This window comes from Ovis aries, chromosome 1 (assembly GCF_016772045.2).
Source record: "Ovis aries strain OAR_USU_Benz2616 breed Rambouillet chromosome 1, ARS-UI_Ramb_v3.0, whole genome shotgun sequence".
NCBI classification, from domain to species: Eukaryota; Metazoa; Chordata; class Mammalia; order Artiodactyla; family Bovidae; genus Ovis; species Ovis aries.
Window position 1 is genome coordinate 104,153,287 of NC_056054.1, and position 12,059 is coordinate 104,165,345.

A 12,059-nucleotide genomic window follows, 5' to 3' on the forward strand; every position below is an offset into this window, starting at 1 on the left:
GCAATTTAAGGTCCCACCGAAACTGAGGGCCAGGTACAGAGATTTTCCACATACCCTTTGCCCCCACATATGCATAGCCTCCTCCATTATCCACATCCCCCACCAGATCGCTACACTTGTTACAACCGATGAACCTACACTGACACATTATTATCATCCAGACTCACTAGTTTACCTCAGTGTTTACCTTGGTATTGTACATTCTACAGGTTTGGACAAATGTGTAATGACACGTATCCATCATTATCATATCATACAGAGTATTTTCACTGCCCTAAAAATCCTCTGTGCTCTCCTCATTCATCCTTCCACCCATCATCCACCCCCCTGGAAACCAGATCTTTTTGCTCTCCACACAGTTTTGCCTTTTCTGGAATGTCATAAATTTGGAATCATACAGTATATAGCTATTTTCAGATTGACTTCTCTCACTAAGTAATGTGCATTGAGGGTTCTTCCATGTGTTTTCATGGCTTAATGCATTATTTCTTTTTGGTGCTGGGTTGGGATTCTTTCAATCAACATTATGTCTGTGAAATGCATCCACTGTTGTGAGAGTTTGTTCTTTTTTACCACTATATATTATTCCATTGTATTAATATAGCTATAATTATTTATCCTTTCTATTATTTTTCTTTTTTTAAATTGAAGCATGAGCTTCCCTGATAGCTCAGTTGGTAAAGAAGCCACCTGCAATGCAGGAGACCCTGGTTTGATTCCTGGATCAGGAAGACTCCCTGGAGAAGGGATCGGCTACCCACTCCAGTATTTCTGGGCTTCCCTTGTGGCTCTGCTGGTAAAGAATCTGCCTGAAATGCAGGAGACCTGGGTTTGATCCCTGGGTGGGGAAGATCCCCTGGAGAGGGGAAAGGCTACCCACACCAGTATTCTGGCCTGGAGAACTCCATGGACTGTATGCTTCAACTAATAGAAGTATAGTTGTTTCACAATGCAATGTTGTGTCAGTTTAAAGTATGCTGTGCTGTTCTTGGTCACTCAATCATGTCCAGCTATTTGCGATCCCATGGACTGTAGCCCACTATCCATGGGATTCTCCAGGTGAGAATACTGGAGTGTTTTGCCATGCCCTCCTACAGGGGATCTTTCCCACCCAGGAATCGAACCCAGGTCTCCCACATTGTAGGTGATTCTTTACCAGCTGAGCTACCAGGGAAGCCCCAGTTTAAATCATATATAAGTATAGAGATATATAGAGATATTCCTTTTTACAGCCTTTTTATTATTGATGGACTTTCGGATTGTTTCTAGTTTTTTAAAGAAGACTATTTTTTAAGAGTAGTTTTTGGCTCACAATTGTTTCTCGTTGTTTTCCTGTAATAAACAGTGCTACTATGAAAATTCGTATACATGCCGTTTTGTGGACACATGCAGTAATTTCTCATGGCCGTAAATTAGAGTGGAATTAATATGTCCTGGGATGGGCAACTGTTTAACTTTTGTAGATACTATTCAACGGTTTACTAAAGCAGTTAGTCTAATTTCCACACTATCCTGCAGTGTGTGATAGTTCTAATCACTTGACATCCTCACCAACACTTGGTATTGTCAGTCTTTTAATTCTCCTAAGTGTTTAGTGGTATCTCATAAGCTTCTTTTTGAAACTTTAAAAATCTGAAGTAATTTTAAATTACAGAAATGTTGCAAGAAGGATACAAAGAACTTTTACACACCCTTCAACTAGATTTACCAATTAACATTTTACTACAGTTTCTTTGTCATTCTCTCTCCCTAGCTGTATATCTATAACATAAAGGCTTAGGATTATATACATGTACAAATATACATACTAATATATTGTTTTTATATATGTATAAGATATATATACGACATTTCTTACTATTAATTATTGATTGAAGTCAGGAAATTTACTGCTATCTAGTCTATAAGCATGTATTCAAATTTTTCCAATTTCCAGTTGTCCCAATAATGCATATTATAGAAAACATTTTTCTTCAGTCCAGGATCCAGCCCAAGATCACACATTATGTACAGTTCTTATGTCTCCACGGTATTTTTTTTAATCCATGATATTTTTTTTTTATCTAGAAGAGTTCTTCAGTCTTAGATCTAAGAAGCTTAACATTTTGGACAGACCAGTTATGTTGTAGAATGTCCCTCAATTTGGGTTTCTCAAATTCTTGCTTAAATCTTTGTTACAATGATTTTTGTCAAAGGTTATTTTTTTCATTGTGGTTTTTAAAGATTATATTTTTACTGTGGTAACATACATGTAACACAAAATTTACTGTTTTAACCATTTTTAAGTGTATAAATCAGTAGCATTAATTACATTCATAACATTATATAACCATCACCATTATTCCCCAGATGTTTTCATCACCTCAAAAAGAGAATCTATAACCACTAAAGAATAACTCCCTATTCCCACCTCCCTTATTCCTGGTAACCTCTAATCTGCTTTCTACTTGTATGAATTGGTCTCTTCTAGATATTTCATATACGTGGAATCATGTAACAGTTACCCTTTTGTATCTGGATTATTTCACTTAGCATATTGTTTTTAAGGTTCATCCATCTTATAACATGCATTTAATTTGTATTTCCCTTATTACTAATGACATTGACCAACTGTCCGTGTGCTTATATTTATATATCTTCTTTGGGAAAATATCTGTTTGAGTCTTCTGTCCATTTTCTAATTTTTTTGTTTTTGTTTTTGAGTTTTAGGAGTTCTTTATGTATTCTGGATATTAAACCCTCATATGATTTGCAAATATTTTCTCCCTTTCTATGTGTTATCTTTTAACTTTCTTGATAATATCCTTTGGTGTACAAAGTTTTAAATTTTAATGATATCTAGTTTATTTCTTTTTCCTTTTGTTGTTCATGCTTTTGGTATCATATCTCAGAATCAATCCATTTTGAAATCCAGTGTCATGAAGCTTTTGTCCTATGTTTTCTCCTAAGAGATTTATAGTTTTAGCTCTTATATTTAGATTGTAGGTACATTTTGAGATAATTTTTGTAAATGGTGTGAAGTAGGGGTCCAATTTCATTCTTTTGCCTGTGGAAATCCAGTTGTCTCATCATTGTCTGTTGAAGAAACTGTTCTTTCCCCATTGTATGAACTTGGCACCCTTGTCAAAAACTGACTAGCTATTGGGACTTCCCTAGTGGTACAGTAGGTAAGAATCCACCTGCCAATGCAGGGACACAGGTTCAATCCCTGGTCTGGGAAGATTCCACACACCTCGGAGCAAAAACCCATGAGCCACAACCACTGAGCCCACGCTCTAGAGCCGATGAGCCACAACCACTGAGCCCACGCTCTGGAGCCGATGAGCCACAACCACTGAGCCCATGCTCTAGAGCCCATGAGCCACAACCACTGAGCCCATGCTCTAGAGCCCATGAGCCACAACTACTGAAGTCCGTGTGCCCCAGAGCCTGTGCTCTGCAACAAGGGAAGCCACTGCAGCAAGAAGCCTGTGTGCCGTAACTAGGGAGCAGCCCCAGCTCTCCACAGCTGGAGAAAGCCTGCTCCCAGCAATGGAGACCCAGCACAACCAAAAACATTGTTTTAATCGACTAGCTATACATTTATTATTTTATTTCTGGACTTTATATTCTATTCTCTTGATCTATGTGTCTATCTTCATGCCAACACAACACTGTTTTTATTATTATAGCTTACTGTAGTCATTTTAAAAATGGGAAGTGTGAGTCCTTGACTTTGTTCTTTTTTTTTTCTCTCAAGATTATTTCGGCTATTCGGAGCCCCTTGCAATTCCATCTGAGTTTGTAGATTGACTTTTCCATTTCTACCAAAAAAAAAAAGCTTTGGAATTTTTATTGAGATTGCATCAAATCTGTAGGTCAATATTATCTTCTTACCCACGGACATAGGATAGCTTCCATTTGTTTAGATCTTCTTTAATTTCTTTCAGCAATAATTTGTAGTTTCCAGTGTGCAAGTCTTTTACTCCCTGTTTACATTTATTCCTAGGTATTTTGTTCTTTTGAAGATATTGTAAATGGAATTACTGCTTTTCTTTTTTCTGGCACACCATGTGGCTTGCAGGACCCAGCAGTGAAAGCTCAGAGTCCTAACCACTGAACAGCCAGGGAATTCCTGGAATTGCCTTTTTAAATTCCCTTTCAGATTATTCACTGCTGTTATACAGAAACACAGCTGGGGCTTTTTGTGTTGATCTTGTACCCTACAAGTTCACTGAATTCATTTATTAGTTCTACTGCCTTTCTTGTGGATTCTTTGGGGGTTTCCTCTATATGGGGTTATGGATTTCATTTATGCATAGATATAATATTATTTTTTCCTTTTCAATTTGGGTATCTTTTGTTTCTTTTTCTTTTCTAATTGCTGTGGCTAGAATTTCCAGTATCACTTTGTAATTTTAATTAATATTGTCCTAATGACTTGATATTAACAAACTTTTTGTGTATTTTTAACCATTTGGAAGTCCTTCTTTGTGAAATGCCAGCTAACATCTTTTATCCACTTTTCAAACGAGAGTTTCCTGTGTTTTATATATCTCTATCTACCTACCTATTAATATCATCTTGTGATGACAGTTTTTATCAGGCATGTGCATTACAAATATTTTCTCCCAGCTCATGGCTTGTCTTTTATCCGTTTAATGGTGCCTTCTAATGGACAGGTCTTAATTTATTTAAATTTTATTGTTTATCTTTGGCTGTGCTGGCTCTTTGTTGGCGTGAGCTTTCTCCAGGTGCGAAGAGTGGAGGCTTCCACAGCTGTGGCACATGCACTGGCGCGTAGGCTCAGTAGTTTGGTGCACAGGTTTAGTTGCTCCAAGTTGCACCATGTTGTGTTGGCATGCGGTTGGACCAAGAAAGTCCAACAGATCTTAATTTTAATTAAGTCCAGTTCATCCATCCTTCCATTACGATTTTTCTATCTATTAAGAAATCTTTGCAGACTTCCCAGGTGGTCCAGTGGTTAAGAATCCACCTGCCAATACAAGGGATACAGGTTCAATCCCTGGTCTGGGAAGGTTCCACATGCCTTGGGACAACTAAGTCCACATGATGAAACTCACTCTCCACGACTAGAGAAAGCCCACACACAGCCAGGAAGACCCAGTGCAGCCAAAAAGAAATAAATACTTTAAAAAAGAAATCTTTGCCTATCTCACTTCACTAATTTTTTAATATTAATTTCAGGAACTCACATTTATCCCTGTTTTAAATCCTTTCTAGCCTAGGCCTGAGCATACAAGTAAGCACGCTTTCCATTATTAAATAACTTCATGTTCTGTTAGTTCAATCTCTGACCTCATTAATAACATTTTCAGTGCTATATGGTGATCGGGTCTATTAGCTACTAGTCTCAGCTTTGTGTTTTTATAAATTTTATAAGTATGCCTTTTTAGTCTTTACCCAAACCCTGTAATTCATCATTCTCTCTGAGGTAGGGAGATTCCTTCATTGTCAAACCCAAAAGTCTCTTGGGATTATTAGGCACTGATTTGTTTGTTTTTTTCTTTGATGGAGGAACTTTCTGCAGCACTGTATTTTCATTTTAATTTTTTCTTGATTCTAGGGCCTTATTATTTGATTCTTATTAATGGTAACTATAGCTTCCCCTGTCAAGGGAGGAAAAAAAAAAAAAACAACACATTTTGCTATTTTTAACCTCAATTGCCTTCAACAGTGGGTGGATTTTGGCAAATGGAAGGTCCTTCCTTCTGGAAATCAGCTAGGTGGGGGGCAGTGTCAGGGAAGAGCTCAATTTCTCCACAAGAGAGGAGGGGAATATTATGAGGTTGTTAGACGGAATGAAGTTAATTTCCATGTTTTGATTTGGGAGGAAAAAAATGGTCAGGATAGAAATACTAATTGAGCAAGAAGAAAGAAATCTTAAAACAATTTTATTTTTGTTAAAAAAAAATGAAAACAACCAGAGAATTGTGGATATGTTTATGTATTTTTAAAAGTAGAGAAAGATATACAACAAATTAGTAACACTGATGACTCAAGAGAAGTGAGACTGGATGGGGTGAAAGGGAAAAAAGAGGGTTCCTTCTACTTTGCATTGTTATGAGTTTTTATTACAGGTTTTTAAATTATAATAATTTTAAAAATAAGTCTTGGGAAACTATATTGATTAGGTAGGGTGAGTCACATAATTTCTACTAAGGATTTGGGAAATTCAGGTGTCTGAGAGGGTAGTTTAGTATGATTAGAGAAGTGGCATGATGTTGAATGGGCTTGAATCCACTGTAATCCCTAAGGATATACTATATATATGTATATACACACACACATACACACATACATAGGCCAGAGAAGAACGAATTCCAGAAACATTTCTAATAAAAAGCCTTTACTGACTGAATTATGGGACGGGAAAACGTCAAAAACAAGCTTCCACACTGGATTGCTAGGGGCAAATGCTGACACGAACACAGATAAAGCAGGACAATACAGAGCTTCCAGAAGCCTTTCTAATAATGAATCAGTGCACGATTCTAATGAGCGGTGTGCAAAAGTAGGTCCATGCTTTTATTTTTCCTCGGTGTCTGGCTGATAACTGCAGTTGCATGGACGCTTCCAATAGCTTGTGTGATAGATACTCTTAGCTCCGGGAGCTGGCTCCACACCATCCAATGGCATTTGCTCTGACACTGCTTAAGGGTTAGGGTTCTGCTCCTTGGCCCTGCTATGTCAATTCACAACTAGGATTCGGGTTTCTCAAAGCCACCTAGGGACGAACAGTGCCCTGGTTCCAGTACCACCCCAGCTTCTCAACGAGGGAGGAGAGGAGGGTGGAATCCAGCGCCGCGCACGCGCGTCAACCCACGCAGGCGCAGCCTCTCTCCTTCCTGATCTCCCACACCCACCTCCGGGAAGTCGTTCCGTCCCGCCCTCCGAGAGCAGAAGAGGAATATGATTGGAGACTCTGGCTGTCCATCAGACTGGTTTCTCTTCTGCTCTATACCATTGGCAGCCGGCGTGAAGGCCTGTGGGCCAACGTCGGCCTACTCCTTCGAGACCAAGAGCCACCGCGGAAGCCGCTATTGGCGGAGGCCGGGGACCGCGACTGCTCACTTCCGGCGCAGGCCTCCACGATTCCTCCCCCTCCCCCGCCGTCGCTCTTGGCCTTCCCACCCCCCGCCCTTCCACCATGGCCGCCTCTGTGTGGTGTAGGGAGAAGCTGGTCGTCCGTGTCCTCCTATAGCGCTTACTGCCTCACCCTCACCCCCTGGGGGCCGGAACCAAAGGAACCTCGCTCCCCAATCCTTGGGGCATCAGCCAGGAAGGATTCCTACCCCCTACTTCATGGGCAGGACTCCTTCCCCCCCCCCCCCCCCCCCACCTCCTGAGGTAGAAACTTAAGGTTTTCCCAGCTTCTCTTAGGATCAGAAGCCAGAAAGGGCGCCTTTTCCATTTCTTCAGGGACAGAAGCCTCTCCTACACTTCCCGTAGGGGCTCAGACCCTTAGCCCTGCATACTTAGGAGCTAACGGCGTTTCCTCAGCACTGCCAGTCCAGAGGCACGACCTAGAGGCCCGCCTGCCTTCGCCTCCTGCATAGGAGCGCCCTTTCGGAGAGGAGGGACGAGTGCAGAGGCCAGGGACCCTCATCCCCTGCCCCTCCCTTGTCCCTCTTGCCTCCCAGTCCTTGTCAGTCCTAGATTTCCCGTTTCTAGGACTTCCTACCCATCCACTCCCGGGCCTTTTCCCGTCTCCCGGCGGCAGCCATGGAGTTACAGAAGGGAAAGGGGGCAGCAGCAGCTGCTGCTTCGGGAGCAGCGGGAGGTGGAGGAGGAGCGGGAGCAGGAGCCCCAGGAGGGGGGAGGCTGCTACTTTCAACCAGTTTGGATGCCAAGGATGAGTTAGAGGAGGTAGGTGTGGGGGGTGGGGAAGGGAGTTAAGAAATGGGGTTGAGGAGGGATACTGGAGCGGATATGGGGTGGGGGTGGGGGAGGAGGCCTTAAAGTTTTTTCTAAGACAACACAAACACTGCTCCTGACTTCCTGCTCCTGAAGGAAGAAGTGTGGGCCAACTTCCTGGACAGGTTGTCATAGCAACAGCAGCCACTACTGTGAAATGGGTGGGGGTGGGGGCGTGTTGGTGAGAAAGGAATATATCATCCAGATCTACTGGATTTATTTTTGACATTGCTTTCACATATAGGCCACAGCTATAATTAATATTTAACCCTGTTTCAATCGGGTCATAGATTGAGTAATGTATGTGTGTGTAGGTGCTTTGAGGGGTTGGTTTGGTAGGAGCTTGCACTAGACCTTGGAGCCTCCTCTTAGATAGTGTTGACTTCATTTAGACCCTCAATTGCTGGTGATGTTAACTGGGCATGTAGAATGAGTGAAGACCTAAGGAAAAGTGAGTTGTATTTTGTTAGGAGTGAATGGGACCTAGGGCCCTGTCCACAACCAGATGGCACACACACAAGGGAGGGAACATACAGATGCTGAGAAAGAGGGTAGGGTGAGGCGATGCCTTGGGCCCGAATAGGGATTTTAGACTACTGAATAATTGACCCCCCAGTTGTTCCTCTTGCCCTGTCCCTGACAATCCAGAGTTTATCATTTATCCCTTTCCTGTGACCGTAAAGCGTCTGTCTGCAATTCAGGAGACCTGGGTTCGATCCCTGGGTTGGGAAGATCCCCTGGAGAAGGAAATGGCAGCCCACTCCAGTATTCCTGCGTGGGAAATCCCATGGACAGCGGAGCCTGGTAGGCTGCTGTCCATGGGGTCTCAAAGAGTCAGGCACGACTGAGCGACTTCACTTCATACATGAAGAGACATCCTTAGGAATATGAGACTGAGAAGTGTGACATGATTGCTGGATTGTTTGTAAGACCTGATACATTCAACTCAGTGGTTATCCGGGAACGGGACGAGTAAATTATTACGCCCTGTTTCTTCACGGGCAATTTCCTGCTTCTGACTTTGTCACGGCTCTTGATCAAATGTTAGAGGGTGGTCAAGCAGATAGGTGGAATTCATACTGTAAGTTTGAAGGAATGTAGGTTCAGATCCAGGATGGCAGAACACATGCAGAAATGAGCTTTGTCAATCAAGAAGCACCTGGACAGCAACCTTGTGGGTTATCCATCAGATATGTCTGTTCACAGACAGGCTTCCATCATGCTTCTCCCTTGTAATTCTGTATGAGGTGAATCAGAGTTTGTCTTCTCCTGTTGTTATCAGCTAAGGTAAATCCAATTAGGAACATAAATAATGCTTCTATTTTTTGAGTGCTACCTGTTGCGCTAACAAGGCAGATAACAATGCTAAAAGTAATGTATTCCCGAAACAAATACAAATGACTTTGCCAGGATTGCCTGGCATTTTAAATTATCTACATGTTTAGAAATGGCCACTGTCATTGTCAAAGTATTTATTGAGCCCTGGGTTCTAGCGCTAGACCTCTAGAATTGTAGCAAGAAAATCATTGATTACCTTTGATCACTGCACCAGTTGGGTGGAGGGGAAAAGACCCCAAGGGTAGTGAAACCCTTGTTTATTTCCCACCCTGATTGCCGGAAGGGTCATCCTGTTCTAATTTGTACCACAGCATCCTATTCCCTGAGGAGTGACATGTTTGCTAGCAAGTGAAATAATATGGTAAAAGGGGATCTCATAAGAGACAAAGAATTTATTTTCTTGCTCTTTTGGACTGTCTGAGAGTGAACTTTCAGCTGTTTCCAGAGAGAAGGGGGAGGGAGGGTCTCCTTTTTTTCTTGATATCCTTTGTGCTGTCGATGTTTCTCATCTTGTCTTGGCCTTCCTCCTTTCCTTCTATGCCCTTTGTCCTTTGCATCTGAATTTTCCAACATGCCTTGCCAGTTTTTAACCTCAAGTGCGGCTCCCACTAGATCAGAGTGACTAAGGTTAAGACTTACTGGCTTCTTCCCCTGGGTCTCGTCACGCATCTCCGCACTCAAAACCTAGTATTGACTGATCTCTGGTGGTTCTGGCTTGGTTGTTTCCAGCATAGTCCCACCTATTGCCCAGGAACACAGTAGGGAGACCCAAGGCCAGCCTTCCAGAGCTTATCATCTAAAGACTGAGTTAACACTCACAAGAAAGGTAAAAACAAAAACCCAGTGAGGGTTGTGAAGAGACCGGCGTCAGCTGGACGTGATGAGGAAAGGCCCCCCGAGGCCTGGAGTGTGAAGGGCTGGTGAGGAGCATCACAGGCCGGGGCTGTGACCGTTCTGCCCAAGGGACCATTTGTCGTATCCTTTCTTCTCTTTGGCCCTGTTCTTTTCTTTGAATGGGGAATTCTTGCCCATCCCCATCCAGATTTGAGGAATGAGATAAAAATAGTGCCAAAGATTGGAGGCGTTTAGAACACGTAGCTCCTAATCTCACAAGCCTTCAAAGCTCCTGGTCACTCCTCTGTGGAGAAGGACCCTGTCTACTTTGAAGCAAGGCTAAAGGCAGGAGCTGTGGCTCAAACAAGTTGGAACCTCCTCTTAAGCTCTGGACAGGTCTCAGTTTTGCATTTGGTTAGAGGTATGTCCCTTCCAGGTTTTCTCTCAGGCTCATCCAGTCTGTGAAGATTCTCCAGGGAATGGGCTTTGAGTCATTTCTGATTTTTTCCCCTTAAATCCTCATTTCACTTACAGTGACTCTCGGTTGTAGAATACTTGGAACCCAGTTTGTTGAGTTAACTCTTTACTAATGTGAGTCCTTGGGGGTTTTGTAGGTCAGATCATATCTTTTCCTTAAGCCTTTGAATTTTAGTCTCCGAAGGCCACTGACTTCTCATAAGGGGACAGTATTTAAGTATTTACTGTTGTTATTGTTTAGTCGCTAAGTCATGTCCGACTCTCTGTGACCCCATAGACTGACCCACTCCAGTGTTCTTGCCTGGAGAGTCCCAGGGACGGCGGAGCCTGGTGGGCTGCCGTCTACGGGGTCACACAGAGTCGGACACGACTGAAGCGACTTAGCAGCAGCAGCAGACTATACCCCTGTTCATGGAATTTCCCAGGCAAGAATAGTGGAGTGGGTTGCCATGTCCTTCTCCAGGGGATCTTCCCAACCCAGGGATCAAACCTGAGTCTCCTGCTTGGCAGGCGGATTCTTTACCATGAACAACCTGGGAAGCCATTAAATAATATAATTTTTAGCAAACTGGATGTTACCTGGAGGAAGGAGGAGACACTGGGAGGTAAGAGCAATCCTCAGACTTTAGTCTCCAGCTTCAGGTATATACTTGCAGACTAGAAGGCCTCCCTGCTTTCCACCCGCTCTCCATCTACTGCTTCTGTCATGGAAACCATGGTAAGGTAGTCTTAGTACTAGAAAAGTTATTTTAGAAGCTCCTAGAGGTGGTAAATATTCACTCAACTCTCTGAGGTGCTGTCGTTAAGGGCTTCCTCTGAACAGTCATTCTGCCAGCAGTTATTGGCAACTGCACGTGTGGTTCCGTCTTTACTAAGGGCCTCGGTTGTCTGAGGGGAAGAAGGGGTACTACTGCTTGATTGTAGGGATCTGGCTTTCTACAGCCCTCTGAGATGTGGTCCTCCAGTCACTCTGAATGATTTGTAATTAGTTCACTCATCTCTGTTTGGGAAAGTAACTTCTGTAGTTCAAGAAAAGCAGTATCCTTTATATATTTCTATTGCCTGGGAAGAACCGACCCTCATATTTCTTTCCTCATGGCTTTTATTCACCCATCCAATTCTGGACTCTGCCATTTTCTACATGCTTAGTTAGGCCTCCCTGTTGCAAGATGCCAGTTTTCTTTCTTGACTCGGCAGTGACCCATAGAAATGACTCAGACCTCTGAATGGAGCTTAGATATCGAGGAGGGCCCTAGAGAAACGTGGTTCAGTCCAAGGTCTCTGTGTTACATCACAGGGAGAAACAAGGCCAGCCCTCCAGCTTTGCTCCAGGATCTTGGTGCAGGGTCCTTCTGTGTCCAACTCTTTCCTCTTCTCTCACAGAAGGCAAAAGTAGGAGAGGAAGTTTTTCAACCTGGTTAGGGATTGTGGTGTCCTGTGTGGTGTTGGAGAAGACTCTTGAGAGTCCCTTGGACTGCAAGGAGATCCAACCA

The 12,059-nt window shown here is 43.0% G+C and overlaps 1 protein-coding gene across 1 annotated transcript in view; it reads left to right on the forward strand.

The window, feature by feature from the left end:
* Window positions 1–7,142: 7,142 nt before the first annotated feature.
* The window catches only part of INTS3 (integrator complex subunit 3), a 39,525-nt gene continuing 34,608 nt past the window's right edge, over window positions 7,143–12,059 (forward strand). Inside the window, exon 1 of the mRNA XM_004002534.6 lies at window positions 7,143–7,869. Within this exon, the coding sequence (XP_004002583.1) occupies window positions 7,726–7,869 (144 nt within the window). The 5' untranslated portion in view covers window positions 7,143–7,725. The remainder of the gene's footprint in view (window positions 7,870–12,059) is intronic.